Genomic DNA, 15,697 nt, shown 5'->3' with positions numbered 1-15,697 from the left:
AATTCATTTTATAAATTCTGTTTTTATCATTTTGATTTAATTTATCCAGGCTTTTTATACTGTACTCTTGCTCTTACATTTCAAATAAGTTTTTTCACTTAGAAGTGTTAAAGGAGTGTAAGAAAATTCTAATTTTATGTATTAAAATTAACCATTTTAGAAATGAAGGAAAAAATCCAAACCTTTCTTCCAAATTTGAAGAAACTTCAGCATACAAAGCGGAACAACAGACAAGGTCAGAAATATCCCAAAAATAGTCTGACCCTAAGAAAGATATACTTCTTTTTATTCATGAATGAATGTAAATGCTAAAATAACAAAGTTAAAAAAGCATCATTACCAACTTATTTCATCATATGAAATATTAATACATAGAAAAAAGTGAACAAAATGAGTTTTGAATGTTATCAAAATTTCTATATATATATATACACTTAAAAAGCCTTAACCTGGAAAATTTAATGCTATGTTTGTGGTAAAAGGTTGTATCTTAAACACTGATTTCAACTAACTGTATAGAAGATATAAATTCATGATGTTTTTATAGTACTACTTTAAAAAAATTTTTCTTTTTATTTAATTATAAAAATATTTCAAATAAACTTAAAATTTAGTATAAGTTTGGCTAACTACTAATACAGTGGTTCTTAACCTGGGTTCAATCAAACCCCAGGGGTTCAGTGAATCAGTCTCAGGGGTTCGGAGGAGGTCAAGACACACACACTGTGTGTGTGTGTCCGTTCACCCCACTCGTATGATTCGTGATGTCATGCTCCACTTTGCCATCATTGGCTGCAGCTGACCAGGGGTTCAGTGAGTTAGTCTCAAGGGTTCGGCAGAGATCAGGACACACACACTGTGTGTGTGTGTGTCCATTCCGTTCACCCCACTTGTATGATTCACAATGTCATGCTCCACTTGGCCATCATTGGCTGCGGCTGATCACGTCACATCAATTGGCCTCAATATCTGTGCTGTAGGGAATGTCATGCGCTTAGCAGTCGACTTATGACTGTAGCCGACACGAAGAAACCTGTGGATGACTTCTTCAGAGACAACGATCTTTCGTGGGATATGGTTTCTGCAGTTTGTTCGAACGGAGCTCCAGTCATGCTGGGACAAAACTCTGGTTTTGGTGTGCTGGTGAAAGCCGATGCACCACACATCATTGTAATGCACTGTGTTCTGCACTGGCATGCATTGGCAATAAAAACCTTGCCTTCAAAACTGGCAGAAGTATTAAAAATTGTAGTGGAATGTGTGAACTTTATGCAAAATAGTGCCCTGAAGCACCACATCTTCAAAGAGCTGTGTAATGAAATGGGTTCTGAATTCAAGGTACCATTCTAACATTCGGGTGGTTATCCCTAGGAAAGGTGCTGAATCGGGTTTTTGCCATGCGTGTGGAATTAGCCCTGTTATTGCGAGAGCACCAACATTGTCATGCAGATTGCTTCGAAAAATCTGTGTTCATTTTCATTTTGGTGTACATGGCTGATATCTTCAATGCTCTCAATCATCTCAATCAACAGATGCAGGGCGGTGGAGTCAACATCATCGAAGCGGAAGAAAACCTGAAGGCTTTTCAAAAAAAGCTACCATTATGGAAACGACGAACAGAGAATGATAACTTCGCAAACTTTCCCCTGCTGGAGGACTGTGCAAGTAAAATCAAAGATGTGTCTGAAATCGGAGACATTTCTGTACTTGGGGAACTGAAGCAAGCAATTGCCATGCACTTAGATGAGCTTGCAAAGTCTCTCGACGGATACTTCCCCACCAGAGAATCATATCCAGTATGGGTGAGACAGCCGTTCACGTTTAGTGTTGCAACAGCAGATGTCAATGATGAATACCTCGACGAAATTATTGAACTTCAGCAGAGCCAGGTTCAACAGCAACTTTTCAGAACAACAACACTCAATGTTTTGGTGTCACCAAATTGTAGCGTACCCTCTTATTGCTAAGAAAGCCCTCGAGATACTCATACCATTTGTTGCAACGTATCTTTGCGATCAATCCTTTTCGAGGATAGTAAACATAAAAACGAAGAAAAGGAACAGACTTTGCTGTGAAAATGATATGAGAGGGGTACTTGCCAAGGTGAAGCCGTGCATTTCTGAACTTGTCTCTGAAAGGCAACAGGAAAAGTCACATTGATTTGCAGTAAATATTCATTGAGTTATGTTTTTGTGTGAAATTTATGTTTTGTTGGTTTTGTTCTTTGAACACAGTGATACTGTGTGCAACTGATGCATGGTTCATTTTGTGCACTAATAAAATATCTACTTATATTTTGAATTTGAAAAAATCATTTTATTTTTCCAATTACGAAGGGTTCAGTGAATGCTAGTAAGAAACTTCCTGGGTTCAGTACCTCCAACAAGGTTAAGAACCACTGTGCTAATATAAGTTAAAACATTCTCAAACTTATAAGTAAACTAAAGTAGTTTATATGTAAAAACGGAAAAATTTTAGAATTAGAAGAAAATTGCAAAAAAGAAAGGTTTTAATACTTGAAAGCTTATATATGACTTACAATTACCATTTTCACAAACCTTTAACTGCTATTCATCCTTAGCACCACTAACATTATAGAAAATATTTGATTTAGTAGCAAAATCACATTCTGTCTTTACATGTTTAGCATTCCCTTTCTTTCAACAGGAAACAGATCAGCTATTGTGACTAACTTCAAAAATGTGTGTTATTACTTCTGATGTTTCTGTCTGAAACAGTATTTGAGTTCATTTGGATTGTGATATGCACTCATTTACAATTACATTGTGCAATAAGCATGAATAATTACCAAAGATCCACAACTGTTTGAAGACTAGTCGTTTACTATTACAAGTATTTACTGTTTGAAAGAATAATTAAGATGTCATTATTCACTTATGTTGCAAAAAATACAATGATGAAATTAAAGTTTAAAAAATATGAGGTTGCTATTAAAACAGAAGATTTTAGTAGTTGAAGAAAATTTGGAAAAATAAATTTCTTGAGAAGACTTAACCATCAAAATTTCACTTCTTCAATTTTGCTGATACTGTATGCTCAAGCTTATTCCTTTTTTATTGTTTGTAAAATTTTCTAACCTATTACAGTAAATAAAGACATATTTTTTCACAAAAGAAAACAAAATGTAACAGCAAATATGTATTCTTACTACTGAAATATGCCCCATAAGAACAGCTCGTCCTAACTTGGAAAAGGAAGGTCGTGACCCATCTAAAGAAAAGACATGATTGACATGTGCTTCTTGGTTTTTATTATCCTAGAAGATGAAAAAAAAATTCAAACAATATATGAAATAAAATGTCTACATGTTAAAATATTTCTTCAGAAAAAGTTTTTGAACCATTTTTCATATTTTGAAAGTTGAAATGTAAGTTTAGTGAGAATGTACTCTTCAAAATGTAAAGCTTTTTAACATACGTTTTCACAATATTGACTGAATTACTGGTGAAGAGGGAAAATAACATACAAATTTAAGTATAAAAAAATCCATATTAAAACAAGTGCAAACTATATTCCATAGGGTGTGTGTGTGTGTGTGTGTGTGTATATCAAAATCCAGAGCATAATATACCATACCTTGAAAACTGTTACAAAATAAAATAGTTTCTGAAACTTAGCAATATATTCAAAAACAGATTTTAAAGATAAAAGCAAACAATAAGATTTTTACTTATATTCCATATCCACAAAAAAAACAGACTAATAATTACCTAACATATAGGCTAGTTCACTATAGTGGGGAATGATTGTGATCTACAAGTTAGTTAAGTAATAGCAGAAAAAAACAACAACAATGCCAGATAATTATTTTTGCTACTTGTATATTTTTACTTCAATGAAAAAAAATGTTTATGTTGACAGACAGGTTGTCATTAGCCCTATATAAAAAACAGTAACAGTATTTTTTATACAGCTGAGTTAAACAAATAAAAGAAATATAGAAACAGAAGCTTAAGAAATTTATTTTGCAAAATTAAGCCTGAATATTGTTACAATTAGCTAAAGCTTTTCTATTCTGTCTATTTTTCTTGAGTGAGGAGAACAAGATTACACCTTGTCACTTTAAAGACGTAATTATGAGCATCTCATAATTTCATTCTTACCTTAACATAAACATCAATACTGTGGATATCTTTCAAATAGTTTTCTGGTTTCCATGGCAGTATGTACAATGGTCCATCAGAATGTGTGAGGTTTTGCCAATCACCTTTATCCACTTGTATTTGGGTTGACACAATAGGATACGGTGAAAAGATAAGAATCCTGTGAAACATTGAAACAGATTCAAATGGTGGAACCAGAAAAAAATAAATAAATAAATAAATTTTAGCTGGTTATCTGAATCAAGTTTCTTGTTTGTTTTGATGACTGTAAATAAATATTTACAAATACAATAAATTCAGGTCTCTTAATAAAGTAAGAGTTACAACAATTACTTTCGAAATGTATAGAAAATACATATTTAGCCATAATAACATTAAGAAATACAATATTATTTACCCTTAACTTGCTCACTTTATTTTATTCTGTTTGCTTCTGATGAGGACCACACATTACACCATACTGATAACTTATATATTCTTGTCTATTATAATACCTTATATAGAAAACTGATGAAAAAAATTCAGTTTAAAATACACAATTGATTCTCACAATAAACTAATGGGATAAACTGGAATACTCATAGTACTTTTTATAAAATATTTTGTAGGACCTATATGTTACTATGTATCCTGTAACAAACAATGTGATAGACTTATACAAAGTTGGTGCATAAATAGGTTTAAAAAATTTATTTATAAAAGATGATGACAGTCATTCACATAGATCTATTGTTTAGTCTTAAGGATAAAAAAAAAGGTAGTTTATATAAACTGTAAATATCTATGAATCAACAACAATTAAAAGATTAATAGTGTAGCTATGTATGTCTCAAAAATCATCAAAAAATAACTTTTCAACTCTGTCCTGTTCCTTTTGAACAGTACTGAATCACAAATGATTTCTGAACTCTGTCTGGTAGTGATCAGGCACTTAGCTATCATAATGTGGCTAATGTTTATATCTTTAATTTTACTGAAATAATTCAAAGAGTATCTGGTAAAATGTACAAGTAGTTGTTACATCCAGTTTAAAGTTTCTGTATTGTTACATTATTTAATTATTTTCCTGGGAACATTTGTGCCATCAAGAATCTCTCTTAAGTTCTGTAAAAAATAAAAATAAGCCCAGGCTACATTCATGCAAACAACTATGTGGAATTGTGAAGTAAGTAAAACGCTGAATGAATAAACAAAAAATCATGTCTACATTGCCTCCTCACATTGTGTTATTTGTAATAGTTTGCTTGAACAAATGCACAACAAACATTAAAATATTATTAACTTAAAATATATTAGCAGTCAAACTAACATATGACACTAAATTAATAATGTTATACTCTATATGTCATACTCATCTTACGTGTAGAGTTCACAAGAATTTTATTCCATTTGACACATGAAACATGCAACAGAATACGTTTACCTTTTATGAATCAAGAGAGGTTTTTAATAGATACACAGAAATTACTTCTTAAAATATTAACAGCATATAAGTACAAGAAATACACCTATTTAAATAGCTAAAATTAGCTTGTACAAAAAAACGAAATGTAAAGCAAAAGATTGAGATCATGGTATACTCCCATCAATTTTATAAATATTCTGGCATTATATTACACATTGAATTATTTAAAGTATAAGAGACATAACAGTTGAAATATAAACAGGTTAACCCTATTGCAATGAGTCATGGGTCAAATACCATGTCATCACATTTGCTGACTTGAATTAAATATCTTACTGAACTACTATTTTATAAGTTTATATCGATACGTTTGGTATAAAATTATAGACCATAATTCAAGTTCTATTACTACATTAGTTAATTTCTTAATTTAAAAGTAAATACTAAAAAGAACACGCATAAATATTAATTTTTGTGTATTACATATGTTGAATAAAGCACTGGCAAAAATTATGTTTGTGATGTCCAAATACAAAGTCTATAGTTTAGTATAGATTAACAGCTCAAGTTACAAAAGTGGAAAAGATAGAAAGTTCTTATTTTATGTTTACAAGCTGAAATATAAAATAAGAACCTCCTATCTTTTCCACATGCTGAGATATCACTAATGTTCCAAAACAAAAAAACAGTGAAAACACTTCCTTTTGTACATTTACTTCTGCCTATGTCATGTAAATAACCAATTGAAAGCTCAAAATGTCCCTCTGATGACATTCTCAGCCATTTTAATATATTATGACATCAACTCATTCTTACAATCCAAGATTTCAATCTGGTAAGTTGAGTCTTCAGTCAGCTTGAAATTTTATATTTTCTAGACTCAAATACAGCTTAGTTACTAAGTTTGATAAATAAAGGTGACATTCTATGGTATTGATGTAGTAATTTATGACTTTTGTTTGTTTCAAATGTTTATATAAAACCTAAGACAAAAATTATTTAATTTCACATCCTCTACGCTGAAAATGAGTACAAAGTTCACAACTACAAAAGATAAGATTCCTATACTTCTTTATTTACTGTTCTATGTTTTAACAAAAATAACTAAGAACTTATGTATTATAAAAAAATATGATTGTAAGTTATACTAAAACACAGCCAAGACAGGTCACTTTGTAAAGGCTAGTTTTAAATTCTTAGATGTGATAACATGAGTGCACGTGCACCATGTCAATGCAACTTCTATGATGTTAGCCAGGCACAACTAGAAGGTCAAAATAATAAAAATTATAAACATATATAAATATATAATGTTACAAGATTAAAGCTATTTAGGCAAAACATTTGCGTTATATTCTGTAGTCGTTCTAGGATGAAAACAGCATAATTTATATTTATTTCCTAATTTTTCATGGTAGTTACAAGGCCAGTCAAATTGACAGACCCCATACAATTAGGATAGAGGAAATAACAGGCAAAACATAAAGTATTACTGAAAACAAATATTTGAAGAGTACTTAGGAGGTTTAAGAGATTATACAAATGACATTTTTGGGATGAAGTTTTTAATCATAACATGAAAAATAACTTTGCACTGGGACTAGTAAGGAAACCAACTCAATATTTTCACAAACAAAATTTTTGGTAAAAATACTTCTTTAAAAAATCTGATTTTTGTGTATCAACGAACTGCAATCTTTACTAAAATTCTTCCAAATTTTATGAAGGTACATATATTACATCAAGTTATAGCATAAATACTTAAATTGTGTATATTATACCAAGCCTGTTACAAAATGGTTCAGGTGTATTTTTTTATTTAAAAAAAAGTAAACTAAATGCAATAGAATTGTGATGCTTGTTCAGTACAGTGTTTAAAATGGCTAACAACAAGTTGGTATGATAAAAAACATGTAATTGGTGTTTTTACAAGAGCATACTCCCACTAAAATATATATACGTGTTAAACCTACATCAACAACAATATTTCTGTTAATCCAGCTACAAAAATATTACAAATGAGTGATATTATTGATGTTATTTAGGTTAAATGGATTTCCTCACACAGTATTAAGTAAGACAACTGGCATGATAAATTAGAATGATGTTTAACATCTAAATTGACTGAGTTCTAAGCAAAGTAAAATATACATTACATGAGCATAAGATGAGAACAACTATTATTAAAAGAAACACACAAAACAAAGTATGCACACTAGCACAAGGGCATTGGATGGCCACTCTCTATTGTCTCACAAAATGATTAACAAATATTCTTCCCAAGATTTCTTCCTGCTAAACAACCAAGTTGAGATCCCATGAACAGTACAGTGCTAAGGTGTTAGGACAAGAGAATATTTTGTTATTCTTTCCATTTTATTGTTCTAACTCTTCCGTATAATTATACAGTGTAAATTTAAACACTACGGTAATGATTAAATGATCCCTTTTAAAAACTGAATGGTACCAGTATATGCTAGAAAAAATCAATTTAATAGCACTCCACAAATAAACCTTGATAAAAACAATGTATAATACTATATATTAAAAATTGTTGTCATGCCATGGCCCAAAACGTGTAGAGAATCGTCAGCAGAATGAGTTGGACTCTCCCTAGATTATGAGATGGAGACAGGTAAATTTGAAAATAGGAAAGGAAAAGGTAGAAGACCTTAGCTCAATATAATTATGTCAAGTATTTTTGTTTATGGAGCATTTAGGACAGAAGAAAGACTGCCACTGATCTTAAGTATGATATAAATGACCAGGTAACAAATAACAGAAAAATATTCAGAGCTACAGTATAGAGACGACTCAATGAGAATGGAATATTTGGTCATGCAGCAATTAAAAAAACCTTTACTTCAATTTCCAAATATTGTCAAGAGACCAAAACTTCCTAAAAAGTACAAAAACTGGATTGTTGATGATTGTAAAAGAGTTTTAGAGAAGGAGGAATCCAAGTTTGAAATATTTGGTTAAAAGTGTAGGTTGTATATCTGGTGGAAGAAAGGTTAAAGATACTTACCTCAATGCATAACATCTACTGTGAAGCATGAGGAGGACAGTGTAATTGTTTGGGGATGTCTTTCTGCTGAGGCAACAGGAGATATTTGCAAAATGAAATAATGGAATACCCAGTGGTTTGCATATTAACGGTTAAATGATTCCACAACTAAGAAGATAATGATCCCCAAACACACATCCAATCTATGCAGAAATTACTTAGCTAACAAATAGATTGCTGGAGTCATTGCAATGATGAACTGATCACCACAGAGTTCCAACTGAGATCTGAGATTTGATAGATCAAGAAATTAACAAATTAAAAGTAGTTATTTCCAAAGAAACGTTATGGGAGTGTATCAAAGACATTTTGAGTAAAAATTGTAAAGAATACTTTGATTAAATATGTTGCAACAATGCCTTAAAGACTGTCTACACTTATTAAAGCAAAAGGGGGACACACAAAATATTAACTATTTGTTGAATTTCAAGCACATTCACAGAGTTCCTGTTGTACTCAATATGAAGATTAACACAATTTTAATGTTTTATCTGAGATTTGCTTATCATTGTTCTTTGAAAGTAGCTTGACATCTAATTACTGACTTTGTCCTAATAATTTTGCACAGTCTGTAGTACTATTGAAATCTAATGTTTTTCGTAATGTTATTTATTCATAGTGAATAGCATTAATCACCTGGCTGGTCATTCTCATTTAACATAAAGATGTTTGAAACTAAGATGCAATCTGTTTTACCACTGAAGGACATTGCTGTAATCTAATATTCTTGCACAATGTGCAGCATTACAATAGTACCTTTTCTTTGTTGTTCTTTAAAGATACCTGTTTTACCAAACGCAACTGGAACAAATGTCAACTTAATGGTTTCCTGAACCATGTGAATACTGTATATATTGAGACTACATAAAAAACATTAATAATTTTTATGTTAAACACTTTACTTCAGTAACTATGACTAAATGCATGACTTTTACATTTCAAGCTAAATACAAGTGGAGAAAATTAAGAGAGAAACTGTACACAGTTATATTTATTTCTTCTGTTTCTCAAGTTTATTTATTTGGAAAACATTTTCCTGAAACTATTGTTCAAAACGAGAGTCTACAAGTCAAAATTTTAATTTTTATATGTTATGAATATAAATATATATGTATTTCAGAGAAAATAAAACAAAATCTGATGCATCAGTCTAATGTCCATACAAACTTTAAGTAAAACAAATTTGCTGATATATATTTTTTTAAATCTTTAAAAATGGAGGTGAAATATTACCTTATGTGGGATGACTTTCTAATAATATTCAATGGTTCTATGGATGGCATGGTATAGAGTGCATGTTTTGGATTGGTAACCAATACCACAGGCCACTGACCATGTTTCAAATCTATGAATGAAAACATCCCGTGATCTACTGCTGCAACTCTGTATCTAATATAAAGACAAAGAAACATTCCATATGTGAAGTACAATGTGATATTTTATTTAGTCTTTAAATTATATATATATATATATATATGTGTGTGTGTGTATTAATTTTAATGAAAACTTACTTAACAACCAAACTTATACAAAGCATTAAAAATATCTCCTTTCGAATATCTTTATGCAGTACTTTACATCATAAGTTTCTTTTTTTTTCAGACACATCACAATATTCAGAGAACTAGAAACACATTTATTTGCTGGTAAATAACATGTACATTCTGAGTTTACCTTACAGTACTAAAACAACTAATACATACACATTATTGCATACAACAAGATACACAGCATATAAACAAATTAATATATAAAACATTGTTAGTGAAATTCAACAAACATTAAAGGATGTAAAAAATATCATTAAATCAGCTTATTTTACACAAGCCTTAGGGTGTTAGAGGAACCAATCTTTATAAATAAAGATCACTGATATGCTCTCTAACATAAATTATAATTCACTCATATATATTAAGATTTAAATTTATGTTAGTGATCAGAACTAATATTAATTCTTTCTCTGATAAACGTCCTTTACCAGTTTCTTTATTTTTGAGTTCCCAACTGAAGAGCTTTCTGTTACCAAGTGTTAGTTACATTTTAAAGTTACTTTTGCTACAACTACATGCTCTAATAAGTGTCATATTAAATACATGAGTGTTACCATAAAAGATAAGACTAAATGTAATATATCTTCATTTGGTTCATCACTTATATTAGATTTTTAAAAAATAACAAGTTTTGAACTTTTTCAAATGTCTGATTAAATTTACCCACAATGCAACAGTAAAAACTGTATCTTACTAATGCTCTAGCTTCAGCAGTACTATTCTTGTACACTTTTGTGTAAAATATCAAGTGTTTGGATCAGGTCAAATTAAAGTAAACATGCTTGTATATATAGATGTACAAAAATTAGGCCTTTTTTTTCCCCACCAACTTTCAGAAGTTATTTCAAAATGATGCAACCACGTGACAGCATGCAAATCAGCATGCAAAAACAGCTCGACACAATTTCTAGCATACCGGATTCCCTCTATAAGGCTTAACTCAACTTCACTTTGATACTGAGCAACAGAAAAGGAAAAAAACTTCAGAATTAGGAGAAGAAAAATGGGAAATGTGAGAGGAAGTAAGAATATATTGGAAATACATTTTCAGTGTAAGAAAATGTTAACTGCTGATATGATACTATATCACATGATAGCTAAAATCCCACAATGATGTGGTGTAAAGACTGGTGTAACAGTACCCAGATTAAGCCACTTCAGAAAGTATCTAAATGAAGCCCAAGGTGTATGTGAAAGAACAGTATGTATGATATACCCAAGGGTTTGGTTTAGTTTGCATTTCGCACAAAGCTACATGAGGACTATCAGCTCATCCTTAAGTTAGCAGTGAAAGACTAAATGAAAGGCAACTAGTCATTACCACACACTGCCAACTCTTGGGCTACTCTTTTACCAGTGAATAGTGGGACTGACCATCACATTATAATGTCTCCATGGCTGAAATGGTGAACATGGTTGTCAGAACAGGGATTCGAACCTGCAACCTTCAGATTGTGATTCAAGTGCTGTAACCACTTGGCTATGCTGGGTTCACATCCAAGAGAAATCACACCACTTCTGATCCAATGAAAATACATTTGAAAATGATGTGTTACAATAAGGGTGTAAACACGAGAGGGACACAAAATTAATTGAAGGGACCCTCAAGTATAAATCGACTGAAGTGTGTCAGATAGTAAGGAGGAATTTAACCTCAACCAACACCAGTAGTACTGTGATACTCATGGTAGAAAACGTCCCCTATTGTTCACCTTTGACACAGGAACTGGAAGAAAAGACTGTCCATTCCAAGAACCTACATTATCATGTGTGCATTTCCAACACAACTAACACTAGTGGACCAAAACCTGAGAAACTTGAAATTCAGAGTGGTGGTTAAAGCATCCAGTTCCAGAGTATCCCACGACAACACAGCCAGCCAAACACCTGTGGGTCAAGGGATCACTCAGTGGGGAGAATTTGGTTGGGCTCAAAAAACGTTTTACTAACAGATTCAGGGCACCTGGTATGTGACAAGCTAACAAGTACGTGTGAAAACTGTGGACCTAAAATAAGAGATCAAGTGCCCCTTTATTCATGATTTACAAAACACTGAATAAGTTGTTGGAGTGGATCATAACCAACTGGTTACAAAGAGATGATTCACAAACAGATTCAGGGCACCTGGTATGTGACATATAACTAAACAAGATTGAAGGCTATAAAAAGTATGGTTTGTCTGAGCAATGACAATTTTATGGTGAGAGAGGATGCCCAGAACAAAAGTAATTTCTCACACTAGGAGAAATTCAAAATTTTAAAAAATATTGCCTTATAAGATTAAGAACTTAAAACTTGTATGCATTTAATATATGGATTATTTGGTATGATTTTAAGCTATATTAAAATGGTATAACATAAACAAAAGGTTGTTTAATTAAATTTTTAATGTAAGTCATTAAAATCCTCCTGACCTGTGCAGTAAAGGATGCCCATGCAGAGAGAGTTAAATGGTTAGCTTAGAAGTTAAGAAGCTGTTAAATTATTGATCAGGTTTAACAAATGTTTCTGAAACTTATGTTTAACTTAACTATTCCAAAAGCTATTTTTAAAAGGTAATATATTTAGACTGTCTAAATTACAAAACCTGACATACATATATGAACTAAAAACAAGAGTTAAGGTACAATTGTTTAAACTCTGACAATTACACAAAGTAAATTTAATACCATAACACCCTAACTGAATGCTAAGTACATTCTTAAAATAACATTACCTCCGATTGAGCTTCCAGTCACTTAGTTCTAACTCGAGACTCCCTGTTGAATGCAGTGTGTACATGGATGGAACTAACCCTATTAATGTGTGTAAGTGACCACACAAGTAGGGCCCACTTCCCCTAAATAAAAAATAAAATATTTTATTAAAATACTTTAAGTAATACAAAATATACATTTGAGTAAAAAACATTATTTGAAAAATGATTCTTCTATTCTTCCACAGCTTAGAACTCAAGTGTTTTACTATATGATATTTAAGTTTCCTTTTTTCTTTAATAAGTTTTTTTAGGCCATCTTTCCCTTATTTGGAAAAGTAGACCTTACCAAATTATTCATACTAGGAATGGCAGGGATGGGTAACAATCCCCCTTCTGCTTTATCCATGCAGTCAATGGTTAGTATGACCCAGGACAAGCATGTTTTTGAAAGAAAATATAACAAGGTTAAATACCATTAAGCAGTCTTGTGGAACACTCTACCTCCATGGTGAGTGCACAAAAAAAGACAAAAAGCAAGGGTAAAAGTGATGTGTCAGATCTAATGGGAGGATACCTGGAACAAAGCCTAGAAGAAAGAAATTAGGAAAGAATAGGCTAACTGAACCAAAAGATAAACCCATTGGTAAGGTCAGAAGGTGATAAATAATGAAAAGAGGAGGATTGCCAGAGGATAAAGAGTCAGAAAAATGTATCATGGCAGGTAGCAGTATGGATTATTTAACACTGAAGAGACCTGACTGGACACAAAAGACTATTTGGATCCAGTTGAGGGCAAATGTGGAAAACAGAAGGAAGTACTCTCCCAAGCTGCAGAAGCTTTTGAAAGAAACTTTCTGGATAAGCAAGAAGATATGTAGAGTGATAAAGGGTATGTGAAATACCAAATGGCAGACAAATCCAACCTTTAATGTCCATAGGTTAAAGGAAGAAGGAAACGTTTTGAGGAAAAGATAAAACATGGAACACGAGGAAAGTGATTCATGATTCAAACAGATATAAAGTAAGGGAATGTAGGACTATACTGATGTCCCAGTATGAAAGGATGATCTATCTGGAAGAAACTCACGAGCATGATAAGAACAGGAAAAGTAAAAACCTTATGATATTGGGAAAAACAAAAGGTTTGAGATAAAGCTGCCTAATATATATTCAACAATTGAGGAAACTAAAGATCCATGATTGTAAGGGTCAGGGGAGAAAATTCCACCCCACAAGCCATGGTAGGCTTGTGGGCAGAAAACCCTTTGGTAGTAGACCAACTGTATAATATCTTGCACATGCATTGGTACACCTACATAGAAGATGCATGGATGGAATAAGCTAAGAAGAAAGCAACTTGCCATGTTAACTCGGATTTTCTCACCAAGGATCAGACAAGAACCAGGCATGAAGATGTAGAACATAACAGTTGGGATGTTAGATACATGATTGAGATTGAAGAAGAAGGTAGGTAGAAAGTGGAAGAGGAATGGGGGGGATTGGAGCAGTTGTTTTAACCTTGAAAACCAAGGCTGAGATGGCCAATAGGAAGAAATCAAGGACTCGACAAGGAGTGGAGTGGACAAGAGAAATCACTCAATGAAGTAATCAGATGGATGGGTGCCCATAAAGATACTTGTGTGATCAATCCTGGCTGAAGGACTTTACTGCCAGAGCCTGTGGATGAGGTACAAGTGACCAAAAGAGATTTAATTTGGTGTTGAAGCTCATAGCAAAGACACCCACATGGAGAGAACCCCACTGATGGCAAAAATACATGAATAAGAGGGGATATAATGCCAACTCCATGGGATATGTCTGGTTGGGGCATGAAGAATGATTGGTGAACAGATTGAAAGCACCTGGCACATGACATGCAATAAGGTAAATGCGGTGCATTTTGGTCTAGTATAATAGATCCATCATTCAAAAACATAGATCTCTGGACCAGGTGCCCCCCTTCTTGGTTGATATGCGTCATTACCATAGAATCATCCAAATGAACCATCATCAAACAGCATCATGGGCAAAGAAGGAAATGATGCAATATCTGATGTATAGCTCGATGTTCAAGAACATTAATATGCAAAATGTTTTTGTCTGCAGACCAATGACCCAAAGCTTCTTAGTCTCATTTCTGAAGGGAAGCATCTAGAAAAAGATGTAGATTTGGATGCAGAGAAGGAAGTTGCATGCCTGCTGACATACAGGCTTTGTCCAACCACCAATGCAGATTATCTTGCAAGAAAAGAGGAAACAAGAAAAGGAGAAACCAAAGGTAGGGAAAAAAACTGGACAACAAATCCTTCTGAAAGAACTTGAAGCATCCATTAACCATCAACAAAGAGATGCCAGCAATGAAGAAACTTGAACAGCCAAGCCCCAATTGGACTCAAACCCAATGGGCAGTCACTGTTGGTGGAGTTGGGTCTTCAAAGAGTATGCATGTTTTTGTTTTTTCTTATAGCAAAGTAACATTGGGCTATCTTCTGAGTCCACTAAAAGGAATCAAACTCCTGATTTTAGTATTGTAAATCCATAGACTTACAGCTGTACCAATGGGGGACAGGTCTTCATGGAGAGCAACAAGAAAAAGTATAAGTAGAAGAAATAGGTAAGGGCTTGGAAGGTGAAAGAAAAGAAATTGGGAACTGGAAGTATATGAGGCTCTGGCTGAGACAAACAAGCTAGAATATACATAAGGGTAGATTGTTGGTGGACTGATGTCAATCATGGCTCAATAGTTTCCAGGACTATATCAATGTTTTAACATCTCAGAAATGGGGCCTTATGTAAATTCCCAAGATATGTCAAAGGTAAATGGACCTGAACCAATATAGCATTGCAACCCGT

At 32.7% G+C, this 15,697-nt stretch overlaps 1 protein-coding gene across 1 annotated transcript in view; it reads right to left on the bottom strand.

The window, feature by feature from the left end:
* Positions 1–141: 141 nt before the first annotated feature.
* LOC143251998 (transmembrane protein 62-like) overlaps positions 142–15,697 on the bottom strand; it is a 42,375-nt gene continuing 26,819 nt past the window's right edge. Inside the window, exons 7-11 of the mRNA XM_076503487.1 lie at positions 12,863–12,985; positions 9,830–9,985; positions 4,125–4,284; positions 3,170–3,277; positions 142–264 (exon numbers count right to left, since the gene is read on the bottom strand). Coding sequence (XP_076359602.1) covers positions 157–264; positions 3,170–3,277; positions 4,125–4,284; positions 9,830–9,985; positions 12,863–12,985 — 655 coding nt within the window. The 3' untranslated portion in view covers positions 142–156. The remainder of the gene's footprint in view (positions 265–3,169; positions 3,278–4,124; positions 4,285–9,829; positions 9,986–12,862; positions 12,986–15,697) is intronic.

Source organism: Tachypleus tridentatus, chromosome 6 (genome assembly GCF_004210375.1).
Source record: "Tachypleus tridentatus isolate NWPU-2018 chromosome 6, ASM421037v1, whole genome shotgun sequence".
Lineage (NCBI taxonomy): Eukaryota > Metazoa > Arthropoda > Merostomata > Xiphosura > Limulidae > Tachypleus > Tachypleus tridentatus.
Note: the sequence above shows the minus strand (reverse complement) of the source record. Positions and strands in the feature narration are given on the sequence as shown.